The 19,819-nt window shown below is 39.5% G+C and overlaps 1 protein-coding gene and 1 pseudogene across 2 annotated transcripts; one reads left to right on the forward strand and one right to left on the reverse strand.

Moving 5' to 3' along the window:
- Positions 1–15,796: 15,796 nt before the first annotated feature.
- LOC308428823 (talin rod domain-containing protein 1-like) lies at positions 15,797–16,947 on the reverse strand (annotated as a pseudogene). Its single transcript has one exon. The product of its transcript is annotated as a talin rod domain-containing protein 1-like (transcript).
- Positions 16,948–18,655: 1,708 nt separating this feature from the next.
- Positions 18,656–19,614, forward strand: LOC308428824 (olfactory receptor 1J21-like; the record flags this gene model as incomplete). The annotated part of the gene is made up of 1 exon (XM_080927390.1): positions 18,656–19,614. Exon 1 carries the CDS (start codon positions 18,664–18,666, stop codon positions 19,612–19,614), a length of 951 nt encoding a protein of 316 aa, XP_080783516.1. The 5' UTR covers positions 18,656–18,663.
- Between the last annotated feature and the right edge of the window lie 205 nt (positions 19,615–19,819).

Raw genomic sequence — 19,819 nt, forward strand, 5'->3', positions numbered from 1 at the left:
GCATAATGGTTTTTCATTTATTTGGTCTTTGTCTTTTTTGAACTTCATATATTCTGAAAGTTGTTTCTGGGGTGTTCAGATCTTCCTTGAGTGGAGCTTCTCTGGGGTATATGCCCAGAAGTGAAATAATGAGGACTTCAGGTAGTACTATGTCCAATTTTGTGAAGAACCGCCAGACTGATTTCCAGAGTGGTTGTACCAGTTTACAACCCCACCAACAGAGGAGAAGTGTTCCCCTTTCTCCACATCCTTGCCAGCATCTGCTGTCATCTGAAAATTTGATCTTAGCCATTCTGATTGGTGTGAGGTGGAATCTCAGGGTTGTTTTGATTTGCATTTCTCTGATGGCTAGGGATGCTGAGCACTTCCTTAGATGCTTCTCTGCCATTCAGTATTCCTCAATTGAGAACTTTTTGTTTAGCTCTGTACCCCATTTTTAATAGGGTTGTTTCATTCTCTGGTGTCTAACTTCTTGAGTTCTTTGTATACTTGGATATTAGGCCTCTATCAGATGTAGGGTTGATAAAGATCTTTTTCCAACATGTTGGCTGCCATTTTGTTTTCTTGACAGTGTCCTTATCCTTACAGAAACTTTGCAATCTCATTAAGTCCCATTTGTCAAACTTTGACCTTAGAGTATGAACCATTGGTGTTCTGTTAAGGAAACTTTCCCCTGTGCCTATATGTTCTAAGGTTTTCCCTACTTTCTCTTCTAATAATTTCAGTGTACCTGGTTTAATGTGGAGATTTTTGATCCACTTGCACTTGAGCTTTGTATAAGGAGATAAGAAAGGGTCTATTTTCATTCTTCTGCATGCTGAGTGACCAATTGGACCAACACCATTTGTTGAATAGGCTGTCCTTTTTCCATTGAATGTTATAGCACCTTTGTCAAAAATCAAGTTAACATATGTGAGGGCTCATTTCTGGATCTTCTATTCTATTCCACTGATCCACCTGCCTATTTTTATACCAGTACCATGCAGGTTTTAACACAATTTTCTTGTAATATAGCTTGAGGTCAATGATGGTGATTCCTGCAGATATTTTCTTGTTGTTGAAGATGGATTTCACTATTCTAGATCTTTTGTTATTCCAGATGAAATTGCACATTGCTCTTTCCAATTCAATAAAGAATTGGGTTGGAATTTTGATGGGGATTGCATTGAATCTGTAGATTATATTTGGTAAGATAGCCATTTTAAAAATGTTGATCCTTCCAATCCATGAGCATGGGAGATCTTTCCATTTTCTGAGAGCTTCCTCAATTTCCTTTTTCAGAGATTTGAAGTTCTTGTCATACAGGTCCTTCACTTGCTTAGTTAGAGTCACACCATGGTATTTCATATTCTTTGTGATTATTGTGAAGGGTATCTTTTCCCTAATTTTTTTCTCCACATGTTTGTCCTTTGAATGTAGGATGGCTATTGATTTGTTTGAGTTAATTTTATATCCAGCCACTTTGCTGAACTTTTTATAAGCTGAAGGAGTTCTCTGGTGGAATCTGTGGGGTCGCTTAAATACACTATCATGTCATCTGCAAGTAGAGATGTTTTTACTTCTTCATTTCCAATTTGTATGCCTTTAATTTCCTTTTGCTGTCTAATTGCTCTGGCCAGGACTTCCAATACTATGTTGCATAGGTAGGGGGAGAGTGGGCCGCCTTGTCGAGTCAATGACTTTAGTGGGACTGCTTCAAGTTTCCCATTGTTAAGTTTGATGTTGGCTGTTGGTTTGCTGCATATTGCTTTTATTATGTTTAGGTATGGGCCTTGGATTCCTGTACTTTCCAAGACTTTTTTTAAAACTTTATTTAAAAAAAACAAAGATAAAAGAAAAAAATTTAAACATTTTTGCATAATTGTATACAAATACAATTGTGTCAGTGCTTGGCTTTTATTTTCTTTTTTTTAAGGTTTGATACTCTGCATTAAGGTCTTAATAGTTACAATGAGCAAAAAGTACATGTAAATCAGGGTGTAACCCGGAAGTAGTCAATGTTTTCTTGGTGTGTAAGGACTGAGCATAACTTTTTTTTTGTTTGTTTGTTTTTTTTTTTTTTTCTTGAACTTCACACAGTCTGTGAGTTGTTTCTGGGGCAGTCCGAGCCTCTGGGGTTAGCATCCCATTATCAGTGACTGCATATTATGTCTGTTCTTTTGTGACTGGGTTATCTCACTCAGGATGATATTTTCTAGTTGCAACCATTTTCTTAAGAATTTTGTCAAGTCATTGTTTCTGATGGCTGAGTACATGAAGGGATGTTGAATTTTGTCAAATGCTTTCTCAGTGTATAGTCAGATGACCATGTGGTTTTTTTCTTTGAGTTTGTTTATTTGGTGGGTTACATTGATGGATTTCCGTATATTAAACATCCCTGCATTCCAGGGTTGAAGCCTACTTGATCATGGTGAATGATCGTTTTGATGTGTTCTTGGATTTGGTTTGAAAGGATTTTGTTGAGTATTTTTGCATCAATGTTCATAAGTGAGATTGTTCTGAGGTTACTTTCCTTGTAGGGTCTTTGTGATGTTTAGGAATGAGGGTCATTGTAGCCTCAAAAAATGAGTTAGGTAGAGTTTCATCTGACTCTATTTTGTGGAATAGTTCGGAGAGTATTGGTATTATGTCGTTAATAAATGTCTGACAAAATTCTGCACTGAACCTATCTGGACCTGGGCTTCTTTTGGTTGGGAGACTTTTGATGACAGCTTCTATCTTTAGGTGTTATGGGATTATTTATATGGTTTACCTGGTCGTGGTTTAACTTTGGTATCTTGTATCTGTCTAGAAATTCATCCATTTCCTCCAGATTTTCCAGCTTTGTTGAGTATAGGCTTTTATAGTAGGATCTGATGATTTTTTGAATTTCCTGAATTTCAGTTGTTATTTCTCCACTTTCCTTTCTGATTTTGTTAATTTGGATACTTTCTCCTTGCTCTCTAATTAGTCTGGTTATGTCTTTATCAATCTTGTTAATTTTCTCAAAGAACCAGATCTTGATTTTGTTGACTCTTTGAATGGTTCTTTTCTTTTTTATTTGGTCTATTTCTGCCCTAAGTTTGATTATTTCTTACAGTCTCCTCTTCTTGGGTGTATCTACTTCCTCTTGTTCTAGAGGTTTCAACTGTGCTGTCAGGTTGCTAGTGTATGCTCTCTCCAGTTTCTTTTTGGAAGCACTCAGTGCTATGAGTTTTACTCTCAGTACTGCTTTCATTGCATCCCATAGGTTTGGGTGTGTCGTGTTTTCATTTTCATTGAATTCACGTAAATCCTTAATTTTTTTCTTCATTTCTACATATGAGATTCAGAGCAAATAAAAAAGCTGGATCACAGTCAAAAAAAAAAAAAAAAAAAAAAAAAAAAAGAAAAGAAAAGAAAAAGTGTCTTTCCCCCAAACCTGGGTAATTAAATCAATTTTTAAAATTTATCTTGAAAAACAATACAAATTTATATGTGTCCCCATCTGCACAACACTTCCACACATACGGCTCAGAAAGTACTATCCAAAAGGAGGCATATATTTTGGAAGCATCAAGAAGTAAAAGCATTTGCTCTAAGTGGTTGTATCCTAGTAATAGCAAAAGTTGCGCTCCCAAAATGTGGTCTGAATAATGATGTCACCCATGTACATGTGAAATTACACATAGTAAAACCCATGGTGCCCCAATTCTACAAAAAGAATTATAGACAACTATGAAAAGCTGTATATATATATATATATATATATATATATATATATATATATATATATATATATATATATATATATTATACAAATACATATGTGTGTGTAATGACAAATGATGTAAAAAAGAGGCCATGAGTTTGAAAAAAAGGTGGAAAGGAGTATCCGAGATGGTTTGGAGAGAGGACAAGTTAGAAATGTCTTAATTATATTATAGTATTAGAAATTTAAATTGAAAATTATATTTATTTTTAAACTCTTATAATCATGCCAAAATAATTAAATAACAACTATAGACTCCTCTTTTTATATAAGCAGCCAAGTAATTCAACTACATATTTCTGACTTTAGTGATTATTCATAGATACATATCAAATATTTAATTTTTGTCAGATTGGTCCCTCTTTGTTAATGCTTCATGCAATATTCAGGATGTACCTTCCTCAGCCTATGCTATAATAAAAGAAGGACTATTACAAAGATACTTCAACAAGATACCCATCCTGTTGTAAAATGTAGCTCTATTACCAACAAGTCAATTAAGCAACCTTTATACTGAGGAACATGGTGAGTCATGATATTTTCATAGATTATATATGTGTTTGAAACATAATTCATCTTAAACTATAAATGAAAAATGCATTTAAAATATTTCAGTGTTGTTATTTTTAAAACCAGTTTTTTTTTTTAAAGATTAAAGAAATACTGGGAAGTACCCATAAGGAAAAAAATCACTGTAATGTAAACAGTACTAAGAGGAAAACTCATAGCTTTGAGTGCCTCCAAAAAGTAAATGGAGAGAGCATATACTAGGGGCTTGACAGCACAGTTGAAAGCTCCAGAACAAAAAGAAACAGATACAACCAAGATAAATATATGGCAAGAAATTTTAAAACTCAGAACAGGAATCAATGAAGTAGAAACAAAAAGCACTGTTTAAAGAATCAACAAAACCAGGAGCTGGTTCTTTGAGAAAACCCACAAGATTAATAAGTCCTTAGCCAGACTAACTACAGGGCACAGAGAAAGTCTCCTAATTAACAAAAACAGAAATAAAAGGGGAGATATAACAACTGAAATTGAGGAATTTCAAGAAATCATCAGATCATACAACAAAAGCATATACTCAAAAAAACCTGGGAAATCTAGAGGAAATGTACAAATTTCTAGATAGATACTGGGTACCAAAGTTTAATCAGGATCAGATAAACAATCTAAACAATTCCATAATACTTAAAGAAATAGAAGCAGTCATCAAAAGCCTCAAAAGCAAAAAAAAAAAAAAAAAATCCCCAGGACCAGATAGGTTTAGTGCAGAATTCTTTCAGTCTTTCATAGAAGACCTAATACTTTCCAAACTCTTCCACAAAATAGAAACAAAAGTAACAGTACCCAACTCATTCTTTGAAGTTACAATTATGCTCATGCCTAAACCACACTAAGATCCCACAAAGAAAGGAAATTTCAGTCCAATTTCCATCATGAAAATCAATGCAAAACTACTCAATAAAATTTTTTCAAACTGAATCCATTAACACATCAAAACAATCATTCACTATGACCAAGTAGGCTTCATCTCAAGGGATGCAGGGATGGTTCAATATACAAAAATCCATCAACATAAACAATATCAAAGAATACAAACAATATCAAAGAAAAAAACCACATTACCATCTCTTTAGATGCTGAGAAAGCATTTGATAAAATTCAACACCCATTCATGCTAAAAGTTTTGCAAAGGTCAGGAATCTAAGGCCCATACCTAAACATAGTAAAAGCAATATACAGCAAATCTGTAGCCAGCATCAAATTAAATGGAGAGAAACTTGAAGCAATCCCACTAAAATCAGGGACTAGACAAGGCTGCCCACTCTCCCCCTACCTATTCAGTATGGTACTGAAAGTCTTGGCTAGAGTAATTAGACAGCAAAAGAATGTAAAAGTGATAAAAACCAGAAAGGAAAAATATTACTGTTTGCTAATGACATGATAGTATACTTAAGTGATCCCAAAAATTCCACCAGAGATTGTTTGCAGCTGAAAACCAACATCAGCAAAGTGGCTTGATATAAAATTAATTCAAACAAATCAGTAGCCTTCCTGTACTCAAAGGATAAACATGCTGATCAAGAAATTAGGGGAAAGACACCCTTTACAATAGTCACAAATAATATAAAATGCCTTAGTGTGACTCAAACTAAGAAAGTGAAAGATTTGTATGACAAGAACTTCAAATATCTGAAGAAGTAAATTGATGAAGATCTCAGAAGATGGAGAAATATCCCATGCTCATGGATTGGCAAGATCAACACTGAAAACTCAATTCTTCATAGAGTTGGAAAGAGCATATTGCAAATTCATCTGGAATAACAAAAAAACCTAAATAGCAAAAACTGTTGTCAACAATAAAAAACGATTTATGCACATTGTAACTAGTAAGATTTTAATGCACACTATCAAACCTTTAAAAAAATCAAAGACTGACAAAAATGTATTCATATACTTTTATGCAAAAATGCTTAAAATCTGTACATTTATCTTTGTTTTTTAAAATAAAGTTGTTCAATTAAAAAAAACAATAAAAAAACTTCTGGAGGAATTACCATCCCTGACTTCAATCTATACTACTAAGCAATTGTGATAAAAACCCCATGTTATTAGTTCAAAGATAGGCTGGTAGATCAATGGAACAAAATTGAAGACCCAGAAATGAACTCACAAACCTATGGTCATTTAATCTTTGATAAATGAGCTAAAAAGTTTCAGGGAAAAGGACAGTCTCTTCAACAAATGTTGATTCAACTGGCGGTCAGCATGCAGAAGAATGCAAATCTGTTTTTTCTTATCTCCTTGTACAAGTTCAAGTCCAAGTGGACCAAAGATCTTCACATAAAACCAGGTACACTGAAACTATTAGAAGAGAAAGTGGGGAAAACCTTAGAACACATAGGCACAGGGGAAAATTTTCTGAACATAACACCAATGGCTTATGTTCTAAGATCAAATATCAACAAATGGGACCTCATGAAATTGCAATTTTTTTTGTAACACTAAGGACACTGTCAAGAAGACAAAATGCAGCCTACAGATTCTAAAAGGACCTTTACTAATCCTACTTCTGATAGAGAGCTAATATCTGATATATATAAAGAAGTCAAGGAATTAGACTCCAGAGCATCAAACCATCCTATTAAAAATGGAGTACAGAGCTAAACAAAGAATTCTCAACTGAAGAATGCCAAATGGCTGAGAAGCACCTAAAGAAATGGTCAACATCCCTAGTCATCAGTGTAATGCATATCAAAAGCAACGCTGAGATTCCAGCTCACACCAGTCAGCATATCTAAAATCAGCAGACTCAGATGACAGTGAATGTTGGCGATGATGATGAGAAAGAGGAACACTCCTTCACCGTTGGTCAGGTTGTAAGCTGGTACAACCACTCTCCAAATTAGTTTGGCGTTTTCTCAGAAAATTGGACACATTACTACGTGAAGATCCGCTATTCCACTTCTGGGCACACATCCCAAAAGTGCTCCACCATGTTTATACAGCCTTATTTATAATAGCCAGAAGCTGGAAAGGACCCAGATGTCCCTTAACAGAGGAATGGATCAGAAAGTGTTGTATATTTGCACAGTGGAGTACTACTCTGTTATTAGAAACAATGACTTTTTGAAATTCCTAAGCAAGCTGATGGAACTAGAGACTCTCATTCTGAGTGAGGTAACCCAGTCACAAAAGAACACACATGGTATGGACTCATGGATAATTGGATTCTAGCTCCAGAAAGCTCTGAATACCCAAGAAACAACTTACAGACCTTATGAAGTTAAAAAGGAAGGAAGGCCTAAATGGGGATGCCTCAGTTTCTTAGAAGGGAGAACAAAACATTCACAGGGGAGGGGAATAAAAGGTTAAATAGAGGAACAGGATTGAAGAAAAGATCATTCAGAGCTTGCCTCACCCTGGAATCTACCTCATATACAGCCACCAAACCCAAGTACTATTGCTGATGCCAAAAAGTATTTACTGGCAGAAACCAGGTAGAGATGCCTCCTCAGAGGCTCTTCCAGAGTCACACAGATACAGTTGAGCATGTTTGCAGCTAACCATCAGACTGAACACAGGGACCCCAATGAAGGAGCTAAAGAAAGGACTGAATGAGCTGAAAGATGTTGCAACCTCGTGGGAAGAACAATATTACCAACCAACCAAACCCTCCAAAACTCCCATGGACTAAAACACCAACCACTGAGCAGACATGAGAGACCTATGGCTTCAGCTGCATATGTAGCTGAAGATAGCAGTGTCTGGCATCAATGTAAGAAGAGGCCTTTGGTCCAGGGAGGGCAAGTTTTCACAGTGTAGGGGAATGCCAAGGTATTGTGGTGAAGAGGGTGATTAGAAGCAAATGCACCTTCCTGAATACAAATGGAGGGGGAGGGGGAATTGGAGCAGGATAGGGGAAGGGGATAACATTTCAAATGTAAATACAGAGAGTTTCTAATAAAAAATGGAAAAAAGTAACCTGTGTTCTTTACAGCATCTATGAAATCATTCTTTTGTCTTTTGTTTTTCAGTAGCTTGGGGTGTGATGAGACCCAGTTCCCAGGGATTAAAACACTAACCAATAATTTGTTATGGTGAGAACCATGGCTCCGAGTGCATATACAGTAGAGGATATCATCCTCTGGCATCAATGAGAGGAGAGCACTTTTTTTCAAGAAAGGGTCATTTTCCCAGTGTAGGGGAATGCTGTGGTGGGAGAGGGAATTTGGGAGAGGGAGCACTTTCATGGAGGCAGTGGAAGGGGTGATGGGATTGTAAATTCAGAGAATATCAAAAAAAAAAAAAAAAAAAAAAAAGAATATGTGCCCAAATCTCTCATCTTACTTTGGGCATTATTCCATTTTGTTTCTCATGATTTAATTTATCTGTCATCTAATAACTTGTTTTTCTTCCTGGGCAGGGGAGATAGATGACTCATTGTGTGCTTGATGTGCAAGTCCAACAACCCAAGTTCAGAACCCCAGAATGTACATGAAAGTTAGATGTAGCAGTAGTGCAGATATCTGTGATCTCAGGTTACTTATAAGAAATGGGAAGGAGAGACAGGAGACTCTCTAGAAACTTGTGAGTTAGCTATCCTGAATTGCATAGGTGTAACAAGATCTGTCAGAAGCAAGGTGAGAAGGTGAGGTATTTACCTCCATAGCAAACCTAGCAAGTACATGTCTCCTAGTGGTTATTGTTATGGTATCACATGCATAACACCTTCTGGTGGTATGTTATAATAAATGGCCTTTTTATTAGATCCTGCTCAACTCAATGGTTTGTTGTTTGATACAAAGTGTTCAGCCCTGAAATCACATATACACAAGCAACACAAATGAACTCAGTATTTGAATACTTTTTTTTCAATAAATATTCAGTATTTGAATATTTATCTTTTAATATATATAAGAATAGTAGCCAAGGGAAAAAGACCAGTTGGGGGCATGGAAAAGGTTGGATGGAAGATATAATATTTTAACTAAAATAAAAATTAAATTCTTTAATTTTTTTTACTTACTTACTTTATATTTCTCTATTGCCTTCTCCTAGTTATCCTCTCCCCCAATTCCTTTCCCCTTCCCCCTCCCTTATCCTTTGATCTGGTAGCGGCTTCTATGATTATTCCCTTACCCTGGCACTTCAAGTCTCTGTGAGGCTAAGTGTTTCCTATCCCATTAGGCCAGACAAGGCAGCCCAGATAGAACTTATCCTATACATAGGCAACAGGTTTTGGGATAGACCTTGCTTAAGTTGTTCAGGGCCCACATGAAGACCAAGCTATACATCTGCTACATATGTGAGGGGAGGCCTAGGTCCAGCCCATATATGTTCTTTGGTTGGTGGTTCAGACTCTGACAGCCCCAAGAGTCCAGGTTAGTTGAGTCTACTGGCATTCCTGTGGAGTTCCTCTCCCCTTTGGGGCCTGGAATCCTTCATCCTATTCTTCAATAAGAATCCCCAAATTCTATCCACTAAACAGTAACAGTGGATGTTTGAATCTGTTTGAGTCAGCTGCTGCATGGAGCCTCTCAGAAGACAACATGCTCCTGTCTGAATGCATAACAGATATCATTAATAGTGTTAGGGATTGGTACTTGTCCATAGGATGGATCTGAAGTTGGGCCGATTATTGGTCAGTTATTTCCTTTATCCGTGTTCCATCCTTTGTGACTGAATTTCTTGTAGACAGGATAAATTTTGGGTTGAAGTTTTGTGGTTGGGTTGGTGTCTTTATAGCTCTGTTGAAATTCTTGCCTAACTGCAGGAGGTGGTCTCTTCACATTTCATATCTCCAGTGTTGTGAGTCACAGAGAAGGTCACATCCATTGAAGGAAGGCATAAGCAAGAATGCCTGAATCTCACTTAAAAGGGAAAATAAAATCATCATAAGAGGCAGATAGAGAGAGGGCACTGGGAAGAAAGGAGAGTGGAGAGGGAATGGGATGGGGGGAATTCAGTATCAGATATGATCAGAATTTACAAATATCAATGCTAATTCTTTTGTAGATACATATTTTATAGTCATATAAAATATGTACCACCAGACTGCTATCTGTTTAGAACCTGTGATTTATGTCTTATTTTGTGGAAAGATAAATATAAAATATAAGTGTGTAATGTAGATAATATATAGCATGGGGTGCATGACATATATTAAGCACACTATATATAATATATAACATATAGTTCAATAATTTATATACTATATTTCAAGTTTCCCACTCAAAGGCATAAAACCATTAGAACAGGTTTTGTGATCAGAAAATGTTATAAGCAAAAATTTACCTAAAAGACATATTACACCAGACCTAAGGTATCTGACACCTACTTCTGGCTAATGTAGGCACATGCACTCATCAACACATTACCCAAATCCCATACACATTTAATAAAAAAATACAAAATTTTAAAAAGAAGTAACCTTCGTTCAGAAAAGACTTTAGTTATAGCCTTCACTAGCTTACTTTATTGTGGACTCTGGACTACAATTTTCCCTTGCAAATGTTGAAGGCAAGGAACTTTTTGAATTGCCAGTTTTCTAATAGCTGTCTCAAGAATATTATCTTATTCCTCAAAGGTTAACTCCCTTATGCCTGCTTTAATAAGAGAATTCTTCTCCAGGGAGCCAGAGGAAATGCAGTAATTATATCTTGTTTATCTCTAGGTCAAAGCTGAGGATGATGGGATTATTCCCTGCATGTTCCTCATTGTTTAAAGTTAAAATCGTTCACTATATTACTAATAGCAAACACGAGAGTATGGTATAAATAGAGTGTTTGGATTTGGTTATAAACGTGTTCAGTCACAGTGGAACTTAGAGCATCGTAGAGGTTACCTATTTCACAGTGCCTTTTGTCCTTTAGGGAAAAATGGAGGAATCATTGTGGATGAAGGTTAGTTTGTTGAGTAAGGGGTCTTGTCAGGGCAGGTGTAGTAGTCTAGTTACATTACCACGTTTGTGTTCGGATATGCGGGTGTGAGCATGTCTAGTGTGTGATACTGGTCTCTGATATCTCCTCCACAAACTAGAGCATGACAGGAACTGAAAGGTGTTCATCTTGAACAAGTATGCACTAGAAGTTTGAAAGGATAGGGTCATATCAAAACTCTGCTTAAATAATTTCTCTCAAACTGATCTTTGTATCTACATTTTTAGATGTCAGAAAAACTTTGTCTTGTTTACTTTTAACCCTTGCTGTCTGACTACAGAACAGGTATTTTGTACCTAACTTCTGTAACAACATCTTATTCAGATTCCTGTGTTCAGTTTTCCCTCATTATAATTTAATTTGTACTATTAAGTATTGAAATATTTTGTTACTTATTTGAACTTCTTTTTTGTTTGTTTTGTTGTTGTTTTTTTTTTTTTTTTTCAAAATAGGGTTTCTCCAAGTAGTCCTGACTGGCCTGGAACTTGATCTGTAGATTAGGCTTATCTTGAATTCAGAGATCCATCTACCTCTTCCTCCCAAGTCCTGGGATTAAAGGTGTACCCACCTTCCTATTAATGACTATTTTAGAATTTAAAAAATTGAGATTTTATATCTTATTACTGTATTTAATAATGTTTATGAATGTGTCAGTGGCAGATTCTCTCCTAGTATTCTTGCTCTCACCAGCCATGGGCAGCTGGTGAAATTTACACCAGGAGTGAATTCCTTCCCATTGAGTGGGTGTATGTTCAGCTAGACAGCTGTTGTTAACTTTTAAGACATAAGTGCCTTTGAAGATACCCTGCCACACTGACAACTGGGTTTTGTAGATGCCACATCTGGGTAGAAATATTGATTGCTTTCCCCATTGGAAGCCTGCATAGCTTCTTCTGATACTTCATCTTCATTTGGCAGAGTCTAAGTCAGTCCAGGCTGATTTCTACAATTCTTGTTTCCAAAATAGGTGGTGTCTTCAGCAATAGTGTCTTCTCTTCAAGTTTTGTGTAACAATTAACAGCAATATTGTATATTATCTGGGGGATTTTTTTCAACTCCATTGAATAACACAAAAGAAACGTTCAATGCCTGGTACTGGCCTTTGTTAGATAGCTGATGGCATTACTCCTTTATATAGCCAAGCAGCATAACTTCCTTTAACTTCATAAATATGCAGACACTCATTTATTCTTATTTGTGGCTATATGGATATGCATTCATATTATGGATAGAAACTCTATTGGTTTAGTATAATTCAGAGGTGTGTCATGTCTAGTGTCTATGACTTCTAATAGTCATGCAATGGTTTCGGAGATAGGGACAATCTGTTTTTATTAGTGATAAGACCTCCTGATACATTATCAGTCTCAGGAGTTCAGCCTTAAACATATGTACATATGAGAAACTTAACAGACTCAATAGGTTTTATTTGTTTGTTTGTACATACTTGTACATATGTAACTGTAGTAAGTCATCCATCTGAGAGAGAATGGGAGTAAAGAAGGATTTGAGGTAGGAATAGAAGGAAAAATGGTGAAAATAAAGGACTCATAAAAAATTTCAAAAAGTTGAAATAAAAAACAAAATGCATTTTTTTGTTATGTTAGCTCTTTTGGTTTTCAAACTTGATTTTTTATTTTTAAAAATATTTTCTATAATAAAAATTTTATTGGTTATTTTATTTATTTACATTTCAAATGTTATCCCCCTTCCCAGTTTCCCCTCCATAAGCTCCCTATCCCCTCTTTCCCCCCCCCCCATATAAGGGTGCTCCCCTCACCCACTCCTGCCTCAGTGACTTAGTTTTCCCCAAATCAAGCCTCCACAGGACCAAGGGCTCCCCTCCCAGTGGTGCAAGGTAAGGCAATTTTCTGCTACATATCCAGTTGAAGCCATGGGTACCCCCTGTGTGTTCTTTGGTTAGTGGTTTAGTTCTCCGGAGCTCTGGGGAGGGGGATCTGGTTAGTTGATATTGTTCTTCCTATGAGGTTTTGGACCCCTTCAGTTCCTTCAGTCTTTGCCATAAATTCTTCTTTGGGGTCCCTGCTCTCAGTCCAATGTTTGGCTATGAACATCCACATATGTATTGGTCCAGCTCTGGCAGATCCTCTCATGGAACAGCTATACTGGGCTCTTGTCAGTAATCACTTCTTGGCATCAGCAACAGTGTCTGGGTTTGGTGTTAGCAGATGGGATGAATCCCTAGATGGGGCAATCTCTGGATGGTCTTTCCTTCAATTTTTTCTTCACTCTTTGTTCTTGCATTTCCTTTTGATAGGAGAATTTTTTGATTAATATTTTGGAGGTGGGTGTGTGGCTCCATTCCTCAACTAGAGGCCATGTCTTTGGCATATGTAAGGCTGGTGAAAATCATTTCCGAATTTTTAGGCTGTCTTTTTGTCCTATTGACAGTGTCCTTTGCCTTATAGTCAGTTTTCTGTTTCAAGAGGTCCCATTTATCAAGTGTTGATCTTAAATATCTGTTAAGTCCATTTAGTTCATAACTTGTGTTAGTTTCACTGTGTCTATGTTCAGTTTCTGTTTCCATGATCTGTCCACTGGTTAATGTGGGGTGTTAAAGTCTCCTACTGTTATTGTGTGAGGTTCAGTGTGTGCTTTGAGCTTTAGTAATGTTTCTTTTACATATGTGGGTGCCCTTGCATTTGGGACATAGATGTTCAGAATTGAGAATTCCTTTTTGTGTATTTTTCCTTTGATGAGTGTGTAGTGTCCTTCCCCATCTTTTTTTTTTGATAACTTTTAGTTGAAGGTCTATCTTATTAAATACTAGAAATATGACTCAAGCTTGTTTCTTGGGATCATTTACTTGAAATTTTCCCCTTAGCCTTTTACTTTGAAGTAATGTCTGTCTTCATCACTGAGGTGTGTTTCCTATATGCAGCAAAATTCTGGGTCCTGTTTATGTATTGCCTGCTATTCTATGTATTTTATTGGGTAATTGAATCCATTTAATTGGTGTTGATAGATATTAAGAACCAATTATTTTTGCTTTCTATTAATTTTGTTTTTAGAGGTGGAATTATGCTTTTGTGTTTCATTTCTTTTGGGTTTGTTCTGAGAAGATTAGTTTTTTGCTTTCTCTTGGGTGTACTTTCCCTCCTTGTGTCGGTGTTTTTTTCTATTATTTTCTGGAGTGCTGGGTTGGTGGAAATATATTGTTTAAATTTGGTTTTGTCATGGAATATCTTGGTTTATCCCTTGGTAATTGAGAGTTTTGTTGAATATATTAGCCTGGGCTGGGATTTGTGTTCTCTTAGGGTCTGTATGACATCTACCCAGTGTCTTCTGGCTTTTAGAGTCTCTGGTGAAAGGTTTGGTGTAATTCTGATGGGCCTCCTTTATATGTTACTTGACCTTTATCCCTTACTGCTTTCAATATTCTTTCTTGATTGTGTGTATTTGATATTTTAATTATTATGAAATGGGAGGAATTTCTTTTCTGGTCCCAATGGTTTGGTTTTCTGTAGGTTTCTTGTATATTGATGATTGTCCTTTTTTTTTTTTCTTTTTTTTTTAGGTTAGGGATGTTTTCTTCTACACTATTGTTGAAAATGTTTGCTGTCTCTTTGAGTTGGGAATCTTCACTCTTTTCTATACCTATTACTCTTAGCTTTGTCTTCATTGTGTCCTGGATTTCTCGAATGTTTTGAGTTAAGAGCTTTTTACTTTTTGTATTTTTTTTTACTGTTGTGTCATGTCTTCAAGGGAATCTTCTATACCTGATTCTTGATTCTGTCTCTTGATTCTGTCTCTTGCATTCTGTTGGTAATGCTTGCATTGGTGACTCCTAATTTTTTTTTTACGTTTTCCAAATCTAGGGTTCTTTCCCTTAGTGTTTTTAATGTTTCTATTTCCATTTTTAGTTCCTAGACGGTTTTGTTCAATTCATTTACCCTTTTGATTGTGTTTTTCTGTATTTCTTTAATGATTTGTTTTCCCTTTAAGGGCTTCTATTTGTTTACCTATATTCTCCTGTATTTCAATAAGTGAGTTATTTATGTCCCTTTAAAAGACATCTATCATATTCATGAGCTGGATTTTAGATCTGAATCTTGCTTTCTAGGGCTTGGTGTAGTGGGCAAACTGAGTTCTTTTCTTTTTCTTTTTTTTCCTGAGGAACATATTAATTTAATAGATGAAATAAATACTCTAGTACATCTGGGTAAAAACTTGACATTGGGGGAAAAACACTCTGTAGTGTAATTTTAAAAAACAAAACACATGCTTACAGTAGCTTTTCCCCCACTTGAAAATCATATGGCAAAGTCATACTCTTTTTACACCATGCATACTTTAATTCAACAAAAATAACAAGATACAAAAAGGTAGCTATATTCATGTCTAGAGGAGTGAAAACCGTGGTAACCTTTCATTTAATTTTAAAGAAGAAAGAAATGAACCCATGATTTCTTTCCTTATTGATAACTGAATTGGGCTGGGGGTGTGTAGGCATAATCCTGCAGTCAGCACACCACCCATCTTCTCTGTGTCTGAGTCCCTGTAGTGTGCTGGTGGATACCTGGGCCCTTTGTATACATGTTGAGTGCATGGCCCTGCCTTCTGGAAAATTCCTCTTGAGCATTAACATTGGGCAAGGGGGTCACCTATGGTTTCTTAGGTATAAATGGTGAGAAAAGGAGTTAAGTGTCTTCCTGTAGCCTGGAGTAGAAAATGGGTATGGGGGTTGGGTGGAGGGAGGGACAAGGGAGTGATAATTCACAGAATTGGAATTAATTGGTGGTAAAGTCCTGGGTGAAAACTTTTCCCTTAAAGCCTGAGATAGCAGGGTGCAGCCTTCAGACATGGCACAGGCCGAGTTCCTCAGTCTCTCCCTGTAGTCTGACATCTTGGAGCTCCCATTTGGGTGCTGTGTCAGATCTCTGAGGCACTGGGTTAAGAGCATGCAGGCTGGCACCACACTAATGGCACTCCCCACTGCCTTGCCCTCAGTGCCTACAGCAGCTGGGAGACTCAGGAATTGAGGCTCCTTGGCAAGGCCCACCAAAGCGCTCACAGCCTGCACCAAGGATCCACTGAAGAGCAGGCAAAGGCTGCGGCCAGCTCACTGAGCGTCGCCTTCACTTCCCGCAGTCCTGGTAACGCGCAGATACACTGGTGCTCATGTACTTGACGCCCAACTTGAACTGTTTACGCGAGAAGCGGTCCTGTGACTTGGCCAGGGCGCATGTATGCGTCAGGAACTTGAGGTTTCAAGACAGGCCCTGCGACACCTCTAGCAGCAGCTGTGGGATCATGTCTGCCAGTGGAGTGGCTTGCAGCACAGCCCAGCCCTGCTCCACCTCGTGGCGGCAGCATGTCTCGCGGTAGCGGTCCACAAGGCCTGGCTGTGCAGGTTGAGCGCCCTGTGTGACAAATGGTTGCCAGGCGGGGCGCGTGTACAGAACACTCTGTCAGGGACACCACCAAGCCTCCCAGTTCCACAAGACTGTCCCCCGCTTCTCCGAAACGGCCCTTGTTGAGCTGGCTCTGCACGTCGAGGGTTAGGATGGACAGCCCCTTGGTGCTCCAAGGACTCGGCACCAGGGCCAGGGAGGCAGATCCTTCGAAGAGCAGGGGCCGTGCCTCGCTAGACAGCAGCGGCAGGTCGGCCAGCAGCTGCATCTTGCCCTTGCAGTGATCACAGAAAGACACCAGCCTCTTCCGCGGCTTCCAGCTGTCCCTGCCGACCGCGTTCCCAGGAACCGGAGAAGCTTCCTCACCAGTGGGCTTCCCAGCGCTGCCACTAGCCATCGTGCCCAGGGGGGCACTAGCATGCGGCTGGGGAGCCCGCTACCACCGCGGCCGCGACTCAGCTGCCCAGGGCCGCACTACCTTCCGCACACCATCACGCCACCCACCGCGGCGGGCACAGAGATCCGGGTGGCTGCAGCCGGTGGCCCGGAGGCGCGGGGCCGGTCTAAGCCTGCGGCAAGTTCTTTGGGGCGTTGTGTAGCTCGCGGGAATCGTGATAGGGGCACGGCAGACACCTAGTCCGTGCCCCTCTTCACGAGCCCCAGCTTCCAGGATGTTGGGTCCTTCCTGGGCATGGCCGGCAGGGTCGCCGGAGCAGGGAGTTGCCCTTCCTTTGAAATCAAAGTCCTCTGCTCTGAGAGGATTGCTGGCGGCGGCAATCCCGCTCCACAGCGCACTTGGGCTTCAAGGTCCGCGACTCAGCCAGACAGTACCGGCTGACGGTGTCCTCAGCTGACGCCCAGGAGCGCCTTGCAGCATCTCCTGCTCCCACTCTTTTGGCGTTGGGCGGCTGAGCCTTACCCCCCGGAGGTCAGGGACCAAGACGGCACGTCCTCCCTGCCTAAATGACCTGTGACCCGCGACCGGCTGTGGTAGAGATTCCATCTGTTTCCCCGCAGAGCCTGAGGGTCCCGGTGCATTTGACGCCCTATGGTGGTTAGCTCAGAAGGTGAAAATGGCATCGCAGAGGACGAGCAGGCCCGGACTCCGGCCATGTTTGTCAACCAGTAACTTCCAAGGGACCCCCCCCCCCCGCCGAGCAACTGAAAGAAAGGGAGGAGGCCGCAGGCCAGGGGACACCCACCTGCCCACGCCTGGCTGCAGCTTTGTCCTACTCCCGTCCACCTTGCACCCGGCTCGCCGCAGCCACCTTCTTGTCCCGAACTGGGTTCTTAAGTTGTCAAGTAGCATTGTTTTCTTTTGCTTTTGTTCTCGTGTTTGCCTCTTGCCATCTGGTTTTCTCTAGTGCTAACTGCTCTTGCTGTCTGGGACTGGAGCCAGTGATCCTGGTTCTGTCAGAACTCCTTGGAGTCCAGCTGTCTCTGTGATGCTGTGATTCTGGGATCCTGAGATCCTGGGCGTGTCAGAGCTCCTAGGACTCAAGCTTTCTCTGGGTGGGTCTGAGTCAGAGCACTGGTTCTGCTTCAAGCACAGGCACAAGGCAGAAGGAACCTGTGCTTCTGGCTGGGCAGGGTTCATGTTTCCCAGGTTCCTGTGTTGGTCCCAGTTACACCAGATGTTGGGAAAGATGTTGTGGCCTCAACTGTAACCTTGAGCTCCAGTGATCTTGGGTGTGTCCAATCTCCTGGGAGTTGAGCTTCCTCTGGGTGTGGTAGGAGTGGGTGCAGAGCCAGTACCTCAGGTCTGCTCTAGGTGCAGGTTCCACGTTAGCGTTTTGTGAAGTGAGTCATTTAAAACGATGGACAGACAATTCCCTTCTCTGGCTTTTGAGTCTTATATATTCATCATGAACTCCTGGATCTTAAAGCGGTCCAATAACTTCCACAGAAGATGTATTTGGTTTCTAGGCAGAATTTTTTTTTCCAAAAAAATCCAGACAATCACTAGCCTATTGTAGTGACAGAAAATGTGAGATATTATATATGTATAGTGATTACTTAAAAATGGTAGTTCATGGTATACAAATGACAGTAACTTCCCGTTCTTTTGTATTTCTATGATTTTTCATCTCCAGAAGAAGAAAGAAAAGAGAACATGAAGAGAGATAATGAGAGCACTGTGTCTGAGTTCATCCTCCTGGGGCTCCCCATTCGAGCAGAGGACCAAGGCATGTACTCTGCCCTGATTCTGGCCATGTACCTGACAACTGTGCTGGGGAACCTGCTCATCATCCTGCTCATCAGGCTGGACTCTCACCTCCACACCCCCATGTACTTCTTCCTCAGCCACTTGGCCTTCACTGACATCTCTTTCTCATCAGTCACAGCTCCAAAGATGCTCATGAATATGCTGACACACAGTCGGTCCATCTCATATGCTGGGTGCATTTCCCAGGTGTACTTTTTCCTATTTTTTGGGAGCATTGACAGCTTTCTCTTGACCTCCATGGCCTATGACAGGTATGTGGCCATCTGCCACCCTCTGCACTATACCATCATCATGAGTCAGAACCTCTGTGTCCTATTAGTAGTTGTGTCCTGGGTCTTGTCTAATGCCTGTGGCCTTGTGCACACCCTTCTCTTAGCTCGTCTATCTCAGTTTAGAGACAATACCATCCCCCACTACTTCTGTGATCTCTCTGCCTTACTGAAGCTGTCCAGCTCAGACACCACCATCAATGAGCTGGTCATCCTTCCTGTAGGTACGGTGGTCATTACTGTGCCTTTCATATGCATCCTGGTCTCTTATGGGCACATTGGAGTCACCATCCTGAAAACTCCCTCCTTCAAGGGAATCTGCAAAGCCTTGTCCACGTGTGGCTCTCACCTCTGTGTAGTTTCTCTGTACTATGGAGCCATTATTGGCCTTTACCTAGTCCCCTCATATAACAACACCAATGACAAGGATGTCATTGTGGCTGTGATGTATAGCCTCGTCACACCCATGATGAATCCTTTTATTTATAGTTTGAGAAATAGAGATATGAAAGGAGCACTGAAAAATATCTTTGGCAGAACAAAATCAGCACCTTCTGCTTTTCATTAGTTCCTCCTTGTTTGGCATGTGTAATATTTTTTTTCTCTGAATGGGAATTTTTTTCTAGAATATTTTAATCTGAACTTCTTGCTATTATCTTGGATGTTACTCTTACCTCCATTTATTTTTCTCAGTTTTGACAATCTTAGGTTTTTCCAACATAGATACACAAAAGTTGTCTCTATATTTTCCTTTGCACATAGTATCTTTCCAC

The sequence above is a fragment of the Micromys minutus genome (genome assembly GCF_963924665.1).
Source record: "Micromys minutus genome assembly, chromosome: 13".
Classification (NCBI taxonomy): domain Eukaryota; kingdom Metazoa; phylum Chordata; class Mammalia; order Rodentia; family Muridae; genus Micromys; species Micromys minutus.